The sequence below is a fragment of the Petaurus breviceps genome, unplaced genomic scaffold (genome assembly GCF_028583685.1).
Source record: "Petaurus breviceps papuanus isolate PSGF00001 unplaced genomic scaffold, PetGlider_PUasm1.0 181, whole genome shotgun sequence".
Lineage (NCBI taxonomy): Eukaryota > Metazoa > Chordata > Mammalia > Diprotodontia > Petauridae > Petaurus > Petaurus breviceps.
In genome coordinates this window covers 28,068,803-28,090,998 of record NW_027185784.1, presented here as the reverse complement: position 1 = coordinate 28,090,998, position 22,196 = coordinate 28,068,803, and the positions used below count along the sequence as shown (strand labels likewise).

Genomic DNA, 22,196 nt, shown 5'->3' with positions numbered 1-22,196 from the left:
AGGGGCTTTGTGGTGGACTTAATTAAGGTATAGCCTAGGGGTGGAGAAGTATTTAGAACAGAGACTTTGTAATTGATTGAATGATTGGAAGGTCCTGGGGTGGGGTAGTACTTGGAGATTATTTAATCACACTTAGTAAATGCTGTATTTTGAATGATGTCATGTTTTGATCTTCTCTGTTCTTGGTTTGTCACTGAATAAAATAGAGAGCACCTATGCTGGTATTTTGAACCTGGGAAGTTGCCTTCTTTTGGCATTACATTACAATTATGAAATGTAATTTTTATTGCATCATGATATGAAAAAGATGCATTTAATATTTCTGTCTTTCTGCATTTGATTGTGAGATTTTTAATGTCCCAATACATAATCAATTTTTGTGTAGGTGCCATGTAACACTGCAAAAAAAATCCTGATGTGTCGAGTAATTACCCTTCATTTGCCCAGGTCTAATTTTTAATGGATTATTTCATTCAGTTAGCTTTTGCAACTACTTTTCCATTTGTGTAACTCTGCTTTGTAAGATGTTTTCTTCAGTGAATTTTTGTATCTCCTTTTCCATTTGGCCTATTCTACTTTTTAAGGGCCCATTTTCTTTTTCCCAGCTGTTGACTCTTTTTGCATGATTCTCTTGTATATCTGTCATTTCTTTTCAAACTTTGCTTCTACCTCTCTTATATAATTTTTAAAATCCTTTTTCAGCTTTTCAGTGAGGACTTTTAGGGCCTAAAATGAGTTCATATTCCTCTTTGATGCTGCATACATAGGCATTTTGACAACATTGCCCTCTTCTGAGTTTCTGTTTTGATCTTCCTGTAACCATAGTAGCTTTCTGGAATCAGGGTTTTTGTTTGCTTGTTTTTTGCTTTTTTTTCTAGCATATTTCATGACTTTTAAAGTAGAACTCTGCTCCTGGGCACAGGGGGCACTGTCCAAAGTTTTTTCCATTAGAGGCCTGACTGCAAGCCTGCTACCTCTGGGCTGGAGGCCTCACAACTGTTCCACTATGTCTTTAGCCTTTTAAGCCATGATGTGAGGCCTAGGTTGCTGATCTGTGATGGGGCTAAGAGAATCCCCTGGCTTGCCCAGATGCCACCTGTGCTAGGCTGCATTCCACTTTAACCCATGTGAAATAGACCTTTCCTAAAGTCTAAGTTATCTTGGGATGGAAAATTGTTTCATCCTATCATTGTTTCAACCCTATCTGTGTTCTATTGCTCCAGAATCCATTTTGCAACATGATTTAAAATCGTTTGGACAAAACTTGGGGAGAAGGGCTCTATAAATGCTAGCTGTCGTGGTTATTGTTGTTGTTGTATTCAGAAGCCCAAGAGTTAGGCATGCTAAATATATGCCCTGCCTTCTCCCACAAACACCACCAATTCTATGACTGTTGCACATGAATATGACCATAAGAATTTCCTTCCAGGACTTGCCTTACATAGGACAACCCAACCATAGTGGCCCAAGTCTACTCTTCCCTTCCACCAACAGCTGCCATCACCCTCTCCCAGGTGGAGTAATAGGGACAGCAAGTTGGTCTTTTTTTGATGTTCACATGGCTCCTACAGGAGTAGGCTTATGTGAGGAAAAGCAGATATAGAAATATTTGTTAGGTCAGGAGCACAATTAAAAGTTTAGATAAAATATTTTCAAATTATTTGTTGCAATTAAAATTTAGAGGAGGGGAAGCTGGGTATGTAGAAAAGTAACTCTTTGGGAAAACCGGGGGAAAAAAAAAGAGGAAGAGAGCATCAGGAGAAGGTAATTGCCCTCAAGGGACTCTTGGATCTGTAGAAGTTACCTGTCATGAAACCCTCATAGACAGATAGAATTCAGAGACTGAAGGAAAAGACATCTGCTTTAAAATTTGCCTTGGATTAAGAGCTGCCCCTCCCTGTCTGCTGCCCAAGGTGAGTTACTAAGGAATAGGGAAAGATGGATGAACGTGGGAAAAGGGAGGGATACTGACCCACCAACGAACAGCAGGAGCTAGCTGCCCTGTTATTTCTCATTGTTCATAATGGAATATACATATGTGATGTAAATCACTGCTTTGGTATAATTTCTCTTCAGGTTTTTCCTCTCAATCAGACCAGAACAGTCAGTCAACCAATCAATCAACACCCCTATTGAAAGAGTTCCTACATGGAGTAGATTGTTCTAGAAAGTACCAGGAAAGAACATTATGAAAAATCAGACCCCTATCCCCCAAAAAACATTATGTTTTAAGAAAGATGGTGTAAGGGGCGGCCAGGTAGCACAGCGAGTAAGAGCACCGGCTCCAGTGTTGAGAAGACCTGGAGATCGAATCCCGGGCTCAGACACTTAGCACCCACCCAGAAACACCTGGCCATGTAACCTTGAGCAAGTTACTTAACCCCGATTGCTTAAAAAAAAAAAAAAGATGGTGTAAGGTAAGATGGTGCCTTCTTAATTCAATTCTATTCAATTAAACTCTCCAGGCATTCATTCAGCATTTCAGTAACGCAACCTCAATCTTGGGGCCCTAGATGAGTCTGAGTAAGTTACTTAGCTCCTGTATGCCTCCTCTCCACCACTACCTCCATTCTTAACACACACACACATACTACACACACACACACACACACATGCATACACATACACACACACCCATTACTCAAATTGTGTTCTGTTGAACTTTTTTATTTCAGCTTGATTTGATACTCTGATTTCTATAATCCAACCACCTATTTTATTTTGTCTACTTTCAAAATCTGTCCAATATTTCCAATCTCCAACCAAATAATGACCAACAATAATGTTTGCTCTTACTGGTCTGGACAAGAATAGAAAGGTAAAAAAAAATGGTGGAAAAAGAGGTCAGAGTTATGAACTAGTGCATTTGAATTGAAGAAGTTAGGGTGAGAAATAAGATCATTAGTGTTTCTTAAGCTATAAATTTATTTATTTTAATTTGAATACTTTTATTACAACATAATTGATTTCATTTGCTTTCATTTTTATACTTCTTAAAACAGAATGCTGAGATGAGTCACACAGGCATTACCACAGTGCCAAAAGGCACTAATAAAGGTTAAGCATCTCTGAATGTTCTCACTTCATCAATGAAGAACATGAGATACCAAAAGGTAAATTATACTTATTTTGTTACAGGCACAGTCAGGATTAAAACCCATGGTTACTGACTCCAACACAAATGTTCTTGCCAATATGTCATAATAATTTGCTATCTAATGTAGTAATTTTTACAGTATCCTAAAATGCTGTGTTGGATTCAAGAAGTACAATTACAAGACCAAAATGAAATGTTCATACCATAGTTAAATATTTTTTCCCTAGGGAGCCTGGTAAGCAAGGAGAAAAACAAATATAAAGATATTCTATCTAGTGGCCCCCAGGTCTTAGCAGAGAAAGGAATGACTGTCATACCAAAAATCTAGAAATACTGGGCTATTATAACTTCTAAAAGCTTAGACTTTCTCACATCAGTGACTTCATGTATGAATAAGCATTCCAAATGTTACAATACAAGTGAAATATGGGTTCACTGATCTTTTATTAATTTCTTTTTTAAATAGTCTAACAAATATCTATATGTTCCTAATAGCATAGTTTGAAGAACTAAAGTGATAGCTCAAAGTGAAGTCATTTTAATAACTCAAAAATTAACATTGGCAGGGTCATCCAAGAGCTCACCCTTCAAAACCCAGGTCAATAATCTTGAGTTAATACCCAAAATAGAGTCTAATTTGATTTGTCAGTATCAAGCAGAATCCCCAAATGCATTTTGTCTTGCCTTTCCTACCCCGTGGGAGATGATAACATGATCTAGGTCAAAGAATTCATCTTGTTGGGACTCTCCACTGACCAACAGACAATTTGGGCTCTTTGTGCTATTTGTGGACACCTGTTTGCTGACCTTGCTGGACAATGGGCTTACCATCTTTCTGATCTGGCTAAATATCAACTGTACTCATCCACATACTTCTTCCTCTGCAACTGTAACACCAATGTGATATTCACAATGCCCACATGGCTATGAATATGCTGGTGTAATTGTGAGTCACAAAATGTAATGGGCTCTCCACGTGGAGGACAGAACCAAAGCATTTATTCAAATACCAGAAAACCTAGTCCCCAAACCAGAAAGTCAAAGTCATTACAGTAACCATGAAGTTGGTACACATAGTCAATGCAGTGAACACCCACCTTCCCAAGCCTTCAAAACAAAACAGGCCCCCTTGAGCAAGGATCCTCTTCTCATTCATGGTAGCTCTTCAGCCTCCACACTGCTACTCCCAGCAGTTCTGGCTCCCAGCAGTTCTCATTGCCAGTAGTTCTGGCTGGTTCTCAGCAAAAGTCCTCAGATTAGAAGAAAAAATCTGGCTCTGTAGCTTGGGCTTTTCCTTATATATAGTATTAGCTCCTCCCTGTTCTTACCCTTCCTGTTATATCAGCAAGTTCATCCCACTGTGGGATTCACAAGTTCTGAATCTTAATACTTAACACAATCATGAACTTCAAACAAGGTGCTAAGTGCCTGTTTGTTTGCCAATACAAGAGGCATGGAAGATCTTCAAATCCCATTACTATTACAGCAACATCTCAGTCATTGACATCTACTACACAACCAGAGGGGTCACAAAGATACTAGCATAGAATAGCATCTCATGGAGAAAAAAAGCTCTCTCCTACCACCAATGTGCACCCCAGCTCTTCTCTTTGGCCTTGGATAGAATTGAGTTTCTACTGTTGGCAGCAATGAATTATGACCACTGTGTGAAAGTATATGAACCCTTTAAATATATCATGGTCATGTGCCATGGAATACATCTATGTGGACCGAGCTATAGCCTCCTGGCTTATTCACCTGGCCAATTCAGCAGTGGTAAAAGTAGTCACAATGAAGCTCCCCACATGTGAACAGAACCAAGTGCCCTGTGAAGTCACTTCATGCAGCCCACAATACTCCTGAGTGCCACAGAAATAGATTAAAATATAATTTGGAAATGTTTAACAAAACAAAAATACAATAAAACAGATAATGTTAATATTTTATTTTGTAAGGGTCCCTATGTACAGTTTAGTGGCCCCCATTTCTATTTGAATTTGACACCATTGATCTAATCCAACCAAGAACCAGCATAACTTCAAGAACAAATCTTTCCTAAGCTATTTCTTTTTTTTTTTTGACAGATTTACCAAACTGGATGATGATTGTAATACAATTGATATAATTTAACTAGATTCTAGGAATGAACGTGATAGAATATCTTTACTGTGCTTATGAAGAACATGGGGAAATTTGGATTGGACAGTTGTCCAGTTAGATTCAGAAATGGCTGAATAGCCACATGATGATTCAATATTAATGCAACCAGATATGTCCATCAGAGCACCCTATGGGTCCATACTTGGCTCTATTTAATGTTTTTATCAGTGATAGCACACTCAGAAAATTTGCAAATAAGACATCAGTAAGTCATTCACTAAAAGAACTTTTATTAAATACATTATGTTCCAGGTACCCATTAAGCTCTAGAGATACAAATGATATAAAAAGCATAGACTCTGCTCCCAAGGAGCTCACATTCTAATAATTCTAATATGACAATACATAAATACAAGAACTGTGTATACATCTTCAAAACACCCTCAATTAATCCAACCATTCCCTCTAGTTATCATCCTATTTCTCTCCTCTTTTGTGGCTAAATTGCTTGAGAAGACCATCTGTAATGGGTGCTTCTGTTTCCTTCTCACTCTTTTCTTAACTCTCTACAGTCTGAATTGCAGCCTCATTATTCAAATAAAACTATTCTCTCCAAAGTTACTAATGATCTCTTAATTGCCAAATACAACGACCTTTTCTTTTTTAATTTATTTATTTTTAATTTTCAATATTCACTTTTATAAGATTTTGAGTTCTAAATTTTTCCCCTTCCCTTTCTCCCCTCCCTAAGACAACATGCATTCTAACATAGGCTACACATGTACAATCATATTAAATGTATTTCCACATTACTAATGTTGTAAAGAAGAATCCAAACCAAAGGGGAAAACAACAAAAAGAAAAGAGAACAAATTTTTAAAAGAGTGAAAAAATAGTATGCTCAGATCTGTATCTGATGTGGATAGCATTTTCCATGCTTAGTTCTTTTGGAATTGTCTTAAATCACTGTATTGTTGAGAAGAGCTAAATCTATCAAAGTTGGTCACTATACAATGTTACTGTTACTATGTACAATGTTCTCCTGGTTCTGCTCAAGTTCAGCATCGGCTCATGTAAGTCTTACCAGGTTTTTCTGAAATCCACCTGCTCATCATTTCTTATCTTATCTAATTAATTAATCTTATCTAATTATAATAATAATCACTTATTAATCCATTCCATCATTTACCACAAGTTGTTCAGTCATTCCCCAATTGATAGGCATCTCTTCAATTTCCAATTCTTTGCTACCACAAAAAGATATGCTATAAATATTTTTGTACACATGGGTACTTTTCCCTTTTTTATGATGTCTTTAGGATATAGACCTAGACGTGGTATTGCTGGGTCAAAGAGTATGTAAAGTTCTATAGCCCTTCGGGCATAGTTTTTCATTGTTCTCCAGAATGATTTGAATCATTAAACAATCAGTTCACAACTCTACCAACAAAGCATTAGAGTTCCAATTTTCCCACATCTTCTCCAACATTTATCATTTTCCTTTGTTGTCATGTTAGCCAATCTGATAGGTGTGATGTGGTACATCATAGTTGTTTTAATGTGTATTTCCCTAGTCAACAGTGATTTAGAGCATTTTTATATGACTATACATAGCTTTAATTTCTTCATCTAAAAACAGCCTATTCATTTCCTTTGACCATTTATCAATTGGGGAATGACTTGTATTCTTTTAAATTTGACTCTGTTCTCTATATATTTTAGAAATGAGTCCATTATGAGAGACCCTGACTGTAAAAATTATTTCCCAGTGAACAGAGCACTGGCCCTGGAGTCAAGAGGACCTGAGTTCAAATCAATCCTCAGACAATCGACACACTTAGTAGCTGTGTGACCTTGGGCAAGTCACTTATCCCCAATTTCTCTGCCTTCCCCCCTCCAACAACAACAACAAAAAAAAATCTTACTTTTACTCTACCAGATCCAGTCTATCGCCAAGGGCTGTTGATTTTGCCATTATCACATCTTTCTTAAATGCCTTCTTCACTGCTTTGGCATTGCAACTCCCCTGGGCCTGGCCTTCATCACCTTCTGCTTGGACTAAAGCAATGCACACCTCGTTGGGCTCCTTGCTACAACATTCTCCCCACTCCAGTCCCCCATCCTCTGATCTGTCAATGTTATATTCCTGAAACTCAGGTATGACCAGTGTACACACACACACACACACACACACACACACACACACCTCAATAAACTCCAGTGGCTCTCTCACCTCTAGGATAAAATACAATCCTCTGTTTAGCATTCAAAGCTCTTTATAACCTGTCCCACACCAACACGTTATTAAATTTCTTATACCTCACACTTCACCACATGTTCTGTAATACAGACACCCTGGCATTCTTGCTAGTGTTCCTTGAATAAGATAGTCCATATCCAGACTCCAGTTATTTTCACTGGTTGATCCACTTGCCTGGAATTGTCTCTCTCCTAATCTCTACCTTCTGACTTCCTTTAAGTTCAAATAAAATCCCACTATCTACAGGAAAGCCTTCCAGATTCCCCTCAATTCTAGGGTCTTTTCCTATGTTGAATATTTCCAATATTTTTCTGTTTATAGCTCATTTATACATAGTTGTTTTCATGTTGTCTACCTCATTAGACCATGTTCCTTGAGAGCAGTGATAGTCTTTTACCTTTCCTTGTATTTTGACTGCTTAGCAAAGTGCCTAACATGTAGTGATCACTTATTAAATTTCTCAGTGTTTGTTTTAGAAATAATTTCTCTTTTAAACTTTCACATTCATTTATGGTTTGTCAAGTAAGTGTATCTGCAACTGCATCAAGAAAGAGAAGCAATTAGTGACTACAAAGAACTAAACATGATATATTTGCAAGATAGCTGCAAGGAGATAAAATATAAAAGATTATGTCATTTTATCATCACTTAACAGGACATGCAATAGGAGGAGATATTTGAACCTAACTAATTCATAATAATGACTTTGAAGGAAAAAAAATCACAAGATTCTCTTGTGGAATTTACACAGATAGAGCAAAATCATTAACTGGGAAATTTGAAGATGTTGTTCAGCATGTATAAAGAAAAACACATACATACCATGGATACACTGCAACATACACAACCATGTTTCAACATCAAAGATAATGGAACAATCTAAAAATGTATTAGATTATAATTTCAAAATTCATTTTATATAATCAAGACCAACTCTCAATTGTTTACTATTTTATGCAGAGAGATGTACATTAAGCATGATACACTTCAAACATACACACAGATGTTAGATGGCTTTCCTGAGAGGAAGTTTTTCTCATTGAATTCAATTGAGAAAAGAATTAGTTACAATATTTAGCAGACATCACTTTAAAAATTAATGAACTCATACATCATTACAAAGAAAGAATATAAATAGGTTTAATGTTGAAGAGAAAGTAAAAAATTATAATTGAGAAACTAAGATTTTAGAGCCACAAAATGGAGAGAAATACTTTGTTCTTTGTGACATTACATAATTTCCTAGAAGAAAATGAACTGCCTTTGCATCAGCCTATCAAAAAAGACATTAGTGATCATCTGAAATTTTAAAAAGTGATTTTCACTAAAATAATTTCCTGATTTTTTCAATAAATTAAATTGGATTTGCTACCATATAATATGTCTTTTTTGTCTCTGGCTAATAAATTGATAATGGATGAAAAATAAAATTGTTTTGATATAACAATGAATTTTAAACTATAATCATTCAAAACTAATTGTCTTATAAAGGACTAAAAATAAAATAAATTTTCATCACTCAGCAAAGTTAGTGAAATTATCCTACCATTTCTACCACATATTTTTGTGAGCAAGCATTTTCACTTTGTTCTTGTTAGAATTCAAAATAAAGAAATAAAAGCAATGCAAAAACAGACTTAAAATTCTAGTTGTCTGGTATTGAGCCATATATACAAATCTTGATACAAATAAAGAAAATCCAAAATGCAAATCAATTTTATGTATAATTCTTACATTATGCTAAACATTTTCTAAGTTGTTGTTTATTTCATTTAAAATGTTATTTATATTCAATAAAAATATTTAAAATTTTTAATCTGCCATTTTGGAGATAATAGGAAGCATATGAAGTTTTACAGAATTGTTTCTTTTAATTCTTAGAGAATATGAAACATAAAATATTTTAACTGTTTTATATTCAGAGATTTATAACTTTATATTTAGTGATCAATTGTATATCTTTAAATTGTATAATACAAATTTTAATTTTGAGTTTTTCATTTAAAAAGTTATCATTTTAGATATTGTAAGTAGTAATAATATTGAGTTAACTTGGGGCTTCATAATATAATTGTTGTTGTTGTTGAAAAAAGGTCAAAAAACAAAAAAAAATTGGAACCACGGGTCTAGGGAAAAAAACTTTGATTTGGACTCAAAAGACTCAAATTCGAGTTAGCTGTGTGACTATGGAGTAATTTCATTTCTCTAGGTTTCATTCGCCTTCTATGTAAATGGCTTCTAAGGTCCTTTCAGCTCTGACTCAAAAAAGATTCTATAAACTTCCTCCCTCCCAGTAAAAAAAAAAAACTGTGCCTTGAAATTTACTTATAATAGCTTCTACTATCTGGCATTGACTCTAGCAACCTGAGCTTCTTATAGCCTGCCTTCCATAATTAATGCTCTAACCAAGATTTTTTCACATTTATTTTTCAAATATCTTCTAACCATTAAAAAAAGGTTTTAAAAAAGATTTAAACAAATTTTAAGGTTTTTTTAATACAAATATAAAAGTGATTTCATCACATGGATATTATGATAGAAGCAGCATCTGTGACATCCTTGCAGATGTAGTTTTTGCAACAAAAACCTAAGGTAAGCATTCCTGAGGATCATTTGAAGAAAGTCACTGTGGTGATTTCAAAAAAAAAAAAAAAGCAATGTCCTTTGAAAGCTGCATGATTTGTTTTCTCTTCTTAGAAGAATGGGACACAGTGACAAGGATGAAAAAATGACAAGAGGACAATCAGAGTATTCTACTGACCCTCTCCAAATGTCAGGAGAAAGGAAGGCCTCCAGCATGCAGGCTAGAGACCCTTATGGTCAACTCAAGGGAAGACAAGAGTAAAGCAGGATGGGCAAGAATAGACAGGCATCAATAAGGCCCCAGTGGAAGTCAGACACTCCTAAATCCATAATGTCACAGATTCATTTGAATATCTGTGTGCCAGAATAAGAAATGAGGAAAATGTTTAATTTCTATCTGGACTTCAATAGGATGAAAACTTTAAAGCTGAAGGATGTACTCTGCTCAAGTTTCAGTAGAGTCTTTTCTTAGGTATAGAAGAGAGAAGTACATGTCTTAAGTAGGAGATGATGTCTCTTTGTCCTTCCAGAAGGTTTTAGGCAAAAGAAGAAGCTTCATAAGTGCCCCTGCTAGCTGGGAGTTGCCCAGAATAAAGAAGAAGGGATGGACAGATGTGCACAAGTAAATCACGATTTGCCAAGGCCAGTACCAGATGCTCCCAAAACCAGAAAAGGCAGCATCAATGACAAAAGACATAAAAGAAAGACCATAAAGAAGTAGGAAGGAGACCAGTAATTTCAAAGCTCTGGTGTGAGCCTGTATTCTAGGATCTTGGGCACTGTTGGCATTATGTTGCATTTTCCAGAAGTGTCTCTGCAGAGAGGTAATCAGGAGAACCATTGAGACTACAAACAAAGAAGAGGGAATAGACAAACTAATGAGTTTCAAAGGGAAAAAATAGTGGAATTCTATTTTCCTAGTGAAGCCAAATAAGGTTATGTTCCTCAAGAATGTCCCGTACAAGAATGCTTGGTACAAAACATTGTTCCCTGCAAAAAACAACATGGTGATGATGAAAGAAATTAGCAGAGAGAATAGTAGGAACCAAGGTACTAGTCCCTTGACTCTCCACTTCAGCCAAAGGAAAATGGGGTGAGTAAAGTTTGCAATCTTCACACAGAAGAGGACGCTAAGCCAAGTGGCAAACCAGAATGTGGCCGTATTCAGAAAATCCCAGTAAATCCCAAAGTACTGGCGGGCTGGTCCCTTTGAATATTGTAGGTGGTGAAGAAAATAGTAAAAGTTATGCATCATTCCAACCCCCTGCAAGCAGAAGCGGGAGGCACCCAAACTGATCAGGATCATGTCACAGGGAGACAGCCGGTGACATCGAACATACTCCCTTCCCAGTACCACAACAATGAAGCCATTAGCCGTAATCCCCAGGGAACACAACAGGACATAGAGAACCATGGCAAAGATTGTGAGTGATCCCAGCATTTCAGTCATTCCTACAATGAAAGCTCTTCCTTAAATCTCTACTGGCCACTAATTAATGGAGCTCCTGTATTGCTTGATGAGATGTGCAGGAAGAATGTTCTACCCTTTCTGTCCAAGCCACAATATAATAAGAGATTCCTGTGAGGTTGAGGAGAATAAGTCCATGTACCACAGTGTGGATGCAAATATCTACCAGTCTCATTTACAACTGCTTTTTTCAAATGTATATGATTTGCATTTCTTGCCTGGATCAGTGAAAATAATTTCTCTGGGCTCCTATTATGGAAACTGAGCATTTCTTCCATAATATCATAGATCAAGAGTTGTAAGGGTGTTCTAGGGCTATCTGGTCCCATCCCCAAATTTTGTGAATAAAAAAATTGTGGGCCAGTGACATCATGACTTGTCCAAAGTCACACAGGTATTAAGCATCAGAGACAGGATTTGAACTCATGTCCTCCAGGAGGGGTCTGTACCTAATGATGGAATAAAAAGGGAAAAGAGCACAAATTGGAAACCTGTTGACAAAACTCAGCTTTGAAAATGAACTAGATATCCAAGTTAACCCAGGAAGAGGAACCATGGAAAGGGGGTGCCCTGGAAATGAGAGCAAGCTTCTAATATGAAGACAATTGGAGTTTACCAGAAACCCTTACAGAGAATGACATGGAAAAGCCAGGGATCCTTTTAGTAGACCCCTGGAGGATTGAAGCCAAGAACAGAAGCAGCCATAACAACCAGCTAGTAAATTTACTTCAGGAAAACCAGAGTAGAGATAAATGTGTGAAAAGTATTTTTAAATATTCCAAGTGTGAGAGCCAACAAACATCCAGGAGGATGAAGGAAGGAATAATATATTAATTAAGGTGGCCTGAAGCCCAGAAGAGGAATGGCCAGAGAACAATTTGTGTGAAAAAGGCAGAGTGGGTATGGTGTTAGTAGATGCAGACTCAATATGAGTCAACAGATGAAGTGGCAACCATAAGAGCTAGTTTAACCTTAATGTGCATTAATAGAAACATAGTGTCCAGAATTGGGGAGATTTTTAGATTCCTTGTTCTCTGCCCTAATTAGAGCATGTTTTAAGTATGATTATCAGTTTTAGTAGCTATATATTAGGGTGAATACTGACAAAAGAAGGGACATCAGGATGGTGAAGAGACAAGAAACCGTTCCATTTGGAGGTTGGCTTGAAGAACTGGGTTTGTTTAGACTGGAAAAAAGAAAACAAAATAGTAGCAATTCTTAAATATTTGAAGATATATTTGGATGTTTTATTTTGTTTTGCTTTGTTTTCACTTTTGCTGAAATGGCAGAATTATGAGCGAATGACAGAAACTGAAAAGGGACAGATTTGGGGTTTGATGCAAAGAAAAATTTCCTAAAAACTAAAGGTACCTCTGAATAAAATGGACTACTTTAAGAAGTAATGAATTCTAAAGAACTGAATGTCTTAAATGCAGGCTGGAGATCACCTGTCAGGTATATTTTAGTGGGTGTTCTTATTCAGGTATAAGTTATCATGGGCAGCTACTGAGATCCCTTTAAACTCCAAACATCTATGATTCTATGAAGTTTTGGGACCTGAATGGGAAAGACATATCTCAAGCTTGGGTGCCCACACTTGGAACTAAAGCTGGGAAATGAGGGACAGGAAAGCTAAAAAGCATAATGACTAAATAAGCATTACCCTCCTCTGAGGTCACAGTAACAGCTCACTGTGCAAATTGGTGTCCTTAAGAAGCAACTGTTAAAAAAAAATGGATCTGCAGTTGGGTAAACCTGAATTCAAATCCAGTTTTAGATACTTACTAGTTTGTAACCTTGGGCAAGTCACTTAACCTCTGTTTGCCTCAGTTTACTCAACTGTAAAAATGGGGATAATAATAGCACCTGCTTTGCAGAATTGTTGTAAGGATGAAATAAGATCATGTTTGTAAAAGGGTTTACCATAGTACCTGGCATATAGGAGGCACTACATGCTTCTTTCCTCTTTTCCTCCCTTTTACCTAATGTCATGGTCTTCCCTGAGTTTAGCTCTAAGAAAAAATGACTTCTCAATAGAAGTAGGTTACTCATTTCTCAGATGCATTTGGTTCATCACATCCACAAATCTATTTTTGCCTCTGGTTTGGGATTTCCCAAAAAGGGAGAAGATAAAAGTGATACTCAATGCATGAATATAAGACAGGTCATGGTTTGCCCAGGGCTTAGCATTGGAGAAACCCTGACTTCTCAATAGAAGTAGGTTCACCATTTCTCAGATTCATTTAGTTAATCACATCTACAAATCTATTTTTGGCTCTTGTCTAGGATTTCCCAAAAAGGGGGTAGTAAAAAATGATACATGATGCATCGTGTGAACTGAATATGACAGGTGATTTTATTCCCATACAGAACGTAAGGATAATGAGGTTCACAGTTTTCATTGACAAATTGTTTTCAACAGGATTCAGAAATGTAGCAAGCTTCATGAAGACAAAATGCAGTCTGACGATTTTGCTAATTAGATTTTCACATTTTGCTTCTACTGAGCACAGTCCAATCAAATGCCAAGTGTCAGCCAAGGATGCTTTCTTTGACTTGTGACCTCTCTCTCTCTCTTTCTGATGCTGATTCTTCCCTTGTCACCAGAACACTCCAGCTACTGTTATTATGACCACAATCAATAACTAAAATCAGCCACTAAAACATATACTGATCTCACAGCCCCATTGGGCTCTCAGGACTTCAGGACCTTCTGAAACTCACTAGGTTGCCTCGACTTATCCATCTCAAGGTTACTGTTTAGACACCTAGTTGGGAAAAGGAAGAACAAGAAAAATAATGCAGCCCCATCCCAAGTACAAATTTGCTACTTATGACATATGTGGATGTATATATGGGGTCAAGAGGGGAATAAGACTTCCAACATTCTCCCAACCCCAACCATACTCTTCTAGGCACAGTTCCAAAAAGTCTTCCCTTCAAACTTGGAAAGAAAGAATCTCTTTAGCATATCCCCAAATTTCTAGCTCCTCAGCCAGCTAAGGAACTCAAACCAGTGATGAGCCATACATAGTCAGAAGCAAGCAAGCAACATTCAAGTTTCCATAAGATTACCAGGAAGGAAAAGGAAGGCCACTCACAACTCATGAGTGAAACTTATCTAGAAACCAAAGAGGTTGGCCCCACTTACTCCAAAACAAAATTAGACAAAGGGGTACATTCAGGATATAAAGTCTTTGGAGAGGGAGAAGAAGGGAGAGAAGAAGGCTAAGCAATATAGAAGCCTATCTTTCTCTAATTTTATATGGAAATGAACACTAAACTATAAAAACCTATATAATTGTAACATTTCCACATTACGAGTGTAATGAGAGGACTGGTTGGTGAGGTTCTAGTCCATTAGAACTTAGAGCACATGCAATATACTCTGCCTCTTGACAATCCATATGGAAGCTGTGATGGGCTTGCTTTTGGAAATGGGTGATGGAGGAGCCTTTTCTTTGCCCATAAACACTTCAGGATCAGCATAGGCTTATTGAGTGCTGACAAAAAAAAAAAGCATTTTGATTAGCTGGCAAGCCAGAACTATGTGCATACAAAAGAATTGAATGGACAAAATCTCTTTCTCTTCTCCAGAAATTTTCATATGAGAAAAAAGAAATTCATGGCCTGTCAGGTGGTACAGAAAGAGGTACCAATGACCATTGCCCCTAGCTGCCTTAGCTCTCTACTTGGTTACCACGTGCCTACAAATACATGGAACCTATGTTGCTTTTTTCCCTCCGTATTTCTGCTTTCCTGATCTTAATTGAATTGACCTTGTGATCTTGAAAGGCCATATATTTATCACACATTTCTCTTCAAATCAGTGTGTCCTGAAAAGATGATAGAGGCATTTTTCTTGCATTCACTAGAAGCCTCAACAGCTCCAGACTTTTAGATTTTGCATTTGGTCTCCTTAGTGAAAAAAAAAAATTGTTTCAATCATGGCCCCAGAGGTAGCTCCAAAGAGTCACTGGGAGAAGGAGACTTAGACTAAAAAAGAGGGGGATCAGAAATTGTTAAAAACCACACTTACCCTCAGTGCAGATCTTTCTCCCTTGGCACAGGAGCCAGTTTCTAAAAGAGCTGGGTCTTCCCTTACCCTTCACAAGGGTTCTTAAACTTAGTTCTCTTAAATGTATGTGGTGTATTGTTGTTGTTTTAATAAATGTATTTCAACATAATTGGCTTTCTTTGTAATCATGTGTATTTCATTTGGTGCATTTAAAAAGATTATTGTGAGACGGAATAGGAAGTTAACTGGATAACCATGAAGTCTGTGGTCCAAAAAAGGTTAACTCCTGCTTTAGGAGTTAATTTTAAACTGTTTCTTCATGGAGGATTGTAAGAAACAGCAACAAGTAATTTTCATGTTCCAATACAACTGTAGTGAAGTTTATGGACATGTTCTCAAAAAAAAGTTTTAAATGTTTTAAAAACATTAAATAAATATTTTAAAACACATAGAATTACAAAGTAAAATACTTAACAAAAATATGTACATATTATTTAAGTTCATAGACCTCAGGTTAAGAACCTCTGACCTAGTCAAACCCATTCACTTTAAAGATAGACTGAGATCTGGAAAAGTTAAGTGATTCATCCAAGGTCACATAGGTAATATACATCTGGAGAAAGATTTGGACACAGGTCATCTGACTCCAGAAGCAGTGTTCTTTCCTTTGCCTCTCCTATTCACAGAATATAGAAAGTCAATGGGAGAAAGAAAGGGAGTATCCCCTTAACTTCATGAATCAGTTGGGAAGTGCTGACAGAAACCAAAAAAAAGCATAGAAACTAAATGCTGGGAAAGGAAAGAAATGGTTCTTATTGAAATGAAATTTCATTCCCAGAGGACACACCCATTGACAGTGGGAAGAGGGAAGTGCACAGACTGGCAGGTAGAAACCAGGCTGAAAGTTTAACTGTACTAAAAGAAGCAGGGATTGTGAAATGAGCTTCATGTAAGCCTGCCCACCCTGGACAGGAGGCCTTTCCTTGTGTGCTGTTCACAATTTCTAATCCCTCCCAAGTAGCAGTGTTGCCCTTCCAAGGACAGGCAGTCATCCCTGTGGGTTTATGGCACCTGGATTCCTGCACAATCCCCATTCTGGGGATTGGGGACCATGGATATTGAGATGGGGTTCCATCCTGCTCTTTATATGCAGTGAGAACAAGTCTTATAATCATACTAGGGAAATTGCCTAATTTGTTAACAAGTACTACATTCTTCCTCACTATGCTCACCACTGAGTCACTATAGTCTCACCCACAAGATTTAGTCCTAAAACAATATTTTCATCCAACCTCTCCAGAGTGACTCTCCATGCATCAAGCTCTGAAGGTTACTTTGTACTATGGGATAGTTATCTTATTATCTCTGTATCTTCCTAAAAAATGAAGTTCAGAATTAGGAACTCTTCTCCCTCCACAAGGCAGAGGCCTCTGCCCTCTTACATGGGACCTCACACTGCCCAGTTCAGGATTCTGGGCCTTGATCCAGGTTAGAATAAGGAGAAAGGAAGAGACAAAGCATTGCAGGCATGCAGACAGATGCTCCTGAAAAATTCAATTGGTTCAGTTATGAACAAAATAATAGACATAACTATCCAAGCAAGAGGTATCTAGAAACATTAGTCCTACCACAACTTATAAGGCATCTAGGAAAATAGGTTGACTACCATTGAAGTATAAATCCAATCAAACTCATGTGGTTTACCTATTGTTTCCATACCATACTCTTGGGTCTATTTTATTGAGGAGTAAGTTTAGGTGGTTAAGTGTTTGAAATAGTTATCTCCAGATTCCTTTAATTAATCAGATAAACCCTACAAAAATTTGTGGAAATAAATTCCAGAGTCACACTTGAAGGAATGTTTTAACTTTTTGGAAAATAGAGATCTGAGACATATGGAGAACAAGGTGAAGGGAAGTTGAAAGAGGAAAATATAAGAAAACAGGAGAGCATCTATAGAAGTGGAGGGGTGAATGGATTCAGAGCAGAGGTAGAACATTTCAATTCATTCTAACTTTGTTAAAAATTAGTCAAATTCAATGTAAATCAGAGAGATGCAATGAGAGCAACAGTAATTGAGCCAGTGGGAGATTTGCATTCATTTCTTTCAAGATAAATTGTCCTTGGCTTGCAATCATGTATCTCCCTCACCAGTTCTACTAGGTAGGGTTCTAAATCACCAAAGAAGAACCCAAAAAGAGAGCCAAGAAGAAGAGAGGGTCCTCTAGAAATGTGTGTATATCAACATCCATACTCCATTGTTGGTCAGTTGGTAGATTCATTCTTAAAAAAGACCAAAATGCCATCATTATGTTGGAGTCAAGGTTCAGTGTGTCTCTGATATAGGTTAGGCACAAAGATCACACAGGAATATCTAGAGTGGAGATGTTTCTAAATTTGTGTATATCGCGTTTCTTTTAAGATACTGCAATTCTGCTTTGCTCACAGAGACAGCACAGTTGATGCAGGCATACATACCATGCTGAGTGGTATTTTACCCATGTCTCTCATGTCACACAATTGATTCCAAAGTTCTTCAGTGAGACCTAAGGTTGTCCTTGTATCACTTCTTCTGACCTCCATGTGAGCACTTCCCTTTTGTGAGTTGTTTGTAAAATAAATCTTTTAGGCAAATTTAAACATGGCATGCAAATAACATGGCCAGTCCATTGGAGTGGCAGTCCATTATTATGGATTATGGAAGAACTCTTTTATAAAGCAAACAGGAGGCAAATAGGAGGCACAATTGAAATGTTGATGCACCTAGGTTCAAATTCTGATTCTGATGTACTCTCTGTGTGTGATCTGCTACACACTCTAAGAATGATGTCTTGGAAAACAGGGATAAAATTTGCAGATGACAAGAAAACTTGAGTGATTTAAATATACATAGGTGCAGGGAGAATCCATATAAAGTAAAATCAACAAGATATTAAATGCTTACAATTTATGTAATTGTAATTTAATTATAACATAAATTGTAAAAAATCCCAAGCACTATGATCAGCATTGGGAATAAAAGTGTAAAGAAAGGCCCACCCTCCTCTCAAAGGAGCTCAGGGGTGGGGGACCTGCAGCCTTGAGGCCACAGAGGCCTTCTAGACTCTTAGATACATCCTTTGATATCCTACTGATAGGATTTGTTCCATAAAATTTGGATTCAGGATTTGATAGATTAGGTCAAAAGGCCACACTTAAGAATCTAGAAGGCTACATGAGGCCTCAAGACTTTAGGTTCCCCACCCTTGCTTTTGCTTATATTCTAATAGGGGAAGACAAATAAAAGGGAGTCGAAGGTGGAATGGGATTGTAGACAAAGTGGAAGAGAACCAGGGGTGCATTCTGGCTGGCCTAAGCCTCCTCCTTAAAATAGAGGTATTAGAAGGAATGTCAAGCAGAGATACGGTCCACACTGGCAGTATTTCTGGGGCATTTTAGTGAAAGTCCTGGAAAGTCAGGAGTGCAGACTAGAGACAACAAAAAATATTTATCACTAAGATATCAAAATACCAGTTCCTAGAACAATATTTTGTACTTAATAGGTACATAGATATTTTTTGTTGCTTAAATGAGAAAATGAGGGAAGAATCTAGTACCTTGACTCTTTGACAACATCTTGATGAAAAAAAAAAAACTGATACCTACAAGCTCCATAGTTAGCACAATGAGGATGATGAAGAAATAAAAAGTATCATCATCTTCCATGTCACACCAAAGCAGCTTGCTCTCTTTTCAGATATCTCCATATATACTTAAGGAAAGTTGTGTTCTTTATCTGCATATCTCTATACCTGAGAATAGATGAAAAGAAGCTAAGCCATTTAACTCTCCCTTCATTTGCAGATGCAAATGTCCCTTGGATAGAGTTCCTATAGCTCTCTTCTCCATTCCTAGTTTGCCTAGCTATCATTTGCCTAATCCTTACTGGACCTATGGGCAGTGGATCTCCAGAAGATGGAGCAGTAGAAGATAAAAAATACTATGAATCAACTACACATGGTCTCTTTTGTGGTTGTTCACAGGACCTGAGACACCTCCATTCCTCAATACCTGCCTCCTCATTAGAAAAGGAGTATTTCCTGGATAGGCAAATTCCAGAGTTTAACCTTCTAGTCAAAAATGAAGATGTTTTGAGCAGTTCCATCCTTGAAGGTTGCTTCTCAGGATTATGACCAACCCTGACAATAGAAACATCCTGATCAATGTGCCTCTTGAAATGAACACAGGATTATCCATGTGCCCCCTGCCTCCAGATGGAAGAGTCATAAAGGAGCTAAAGCCAAGGCATGGGGAGAACAACAAATATTGCCTTGACTTGGACAATCCAAGCAGATCTACTAGGAAATGGATTACCTGTCCAAAACATGTTTCACTTTCAGAGAAATAAAAATCATGGAATAGCAATAGGATTTTGCAGGAGTCTCTATAGGACTCTCAGGGAGGAGTCACTAAAATGTGAGGGTGTTGCCCTGATGGTAACCCCAAATTCAGTTTAGCTTGTAGGGAAATTGAAATCAGAGGGTAATGCTGAGCCAGTCTGCAAGGACCCTGTGGAAAAGTAGAACCCCCTGGAGAATGAAGGGAATTGTGTATATTGTGGTTCCACATTTAAATTCCTACCAGTCTCTTGCAACTTCTACATTTTCAGTAGGGTGAAATATAGGTAGTCTTGTATTCAAAACCACATGCTACCTTGAGTAATTACACAACACTTAGTTTTACCCACATTTATAGAAACTTAGACATAAGATATACACAAACTATATTTCGAAATTTCCCATAATAAATTCTATGTGGAAATAATAGTTAAAGAAATAACTGGAGTTCAAGATCAACATCACTCTATTTGACCTAGTGTCAGAGGCCTCTGGGTCACAGTTTATATTCTAATTATACACTCCTAAGTCCTTGATAGTAAGGAGAGCCAATGTGAGCAGCCTAAGCCTGACTAACAAGGATAAGATATAAGGTCAACCTCTTGCCCTCCATTTTTGACTGGGTAAAAGAAATTTTCTGTTTCTTTTTCCCCCAATTCTACTCTAGATTTAGTCCCAGCTCTGATGTTCCTCACATTATGAACTCTAATACAGTCAATATCACTATTCTCCTTTATTCAACAAGCATTTATTAAGCATTTACTCTGGGCAAAGTCTAATGCTAGTTACTGAGGATACAAAAAGAGATTCAACATAGACTCAGTTTCTCAATCACTTTCATTAAGCATTTTTCTAAGTGTCCACTGTGGGGAGGGTATTACACTAGGTCCAAAGGCCTCAAAAGAGGCTTCCTATATGTCCTCTTCCTTCAAGGAAGCTATAATCTCATCAGAGACATGAACATATACTTACAAAAATAATTAACAATATAAGACAGAACATTTTAAGTGTCAAGCAAATGATATATTCATTAACTCCTTCAGGAGTTCCCAGGAAGGAGTAATCACTGAAAACTAAGTAAGGAAAGTTTTCATAGAGAAGATAGGACTTAAAGTTTATCCTTTAAGGAAATGTAGGACTTAGATAAGTTGAAAGAAAAGAGAAGGAACTGGAGGCAGGCTACCATGTTCAAGGAAGAAAGAGTAGGAAGTTCTGACCACTATTTTAGGGAATAATGTGTGGAGGGAGAGGTAAGTTTGAAGAGTTTGGGAGGGACCAAATTGTGAAGGGCCTTGAATGCTAAGCTAAGGAGTTTAGAATTTATCCTATAGGAAATGGAAAGCCATCAGAGCTTTAACTGCCATGGAATGAAGAAAGCTTTATCCCAGTGGACCAACTTCCTGTGGGGCATGCTACCTCCTGAGAACACAGTTGTTACCCTTCACTCTCTCTCCCACAAATCACCTTGAACTCCTCTGTCTGCTGCCCCATGCTACTGTGGCCACCACTACCACTGTCCTATTACCAGAACTAACCTTTCCCCAGAAGCCTGCTTTCCCTCCCAACTTCTGCTAGGCTATGCCAGACACTCTGGAAAATAGGCTTCCCCCTCTTCTTCCACAATTGTTTCCATGACTGCATTGTCCTCTGCACAACTTCATACCCTCTCCCCGTGACTGTTTTTGCCTAGGGCAGGGGAGGCAGGGAAGCCTAATTATGGTTCTAGAAGCGATTACATTTTTGAGGCTATCTTATCCACAGATTGTAAAGAGGATAACTAGAAAACAAGAACTTTATCAAATTTTGTGTTGTGCCTGGTAGGCATAAGAATCATGGTACAGACTATGGCTAGTTCACAAAGTTTACTGGTATATAGCAATTGCTGGACTCTGTGCATTCCTTGCTCCTCTTCACTCTTGAGAAACTGGAAGAAATAAAGTGTGCCTGCCCCGGGGATATTTATGGTGATTAGTGGTATTAGTAACTTGGAGAGGAAAAGAAGGACCTCCACAGAGAAAAGAAAAGGACTCAGGAAGATTTTTCTTTTTGCCCTCTTCTTGTTTTAAGCAAATGGTATAGAAAGACCAGAGAATTCTATGAAAACATATTCTAACCTTGCCCAACAATGAGGATAATCAACTATGCTATAAAACCATGGGAAAATGGGTAAGAAGGAGTGATGTGCATACCTTTTGCTTGTAGATATATAGAGATAAAGGCAGACATGAAGATGGAGATGAAGATGGGTAGATAGATAGATAGATAGATAGATAGATAGATAGATAGATAGATAG

At 37.4% G+C, this 22,196-nt stretch overlaps 2 protein-coding genes across 8 annotated transcripts in view; both read right to left on the bottom strand.

Moving 5' to 3' along the window:
- Positions 1 to 22,196, bottom strand: part of LOC138160705 (olfactory receptor-like protein OLF3) — a 650,404-nt gene that overhangs the window by 374,050 nt on the left and 254,158 nt on the right. The window lies entirely within an intron of this gene.
- Positions 10,537 to 11,481, bottom strand: LOC138160511 (taste receptor type 2 member 41-like). The gene has a single exon (XM_069087062.1). The coding sequence runs from the start codon at positions 11,479 to 11,481 to the stop codon at positions 10,537 to 10,539; it is 945 nt and encodes a 314-aa protein (XP_068943163.1).

Coding starts and splice junctions, on each gene's coding strand:
- LOC138160511 (XM_069087062.1), bottom strand. CDS start 11,481: ATGCTGGGATCACTCACAATCTTTGCCATGGTTCTCTATGTCCTGTTG.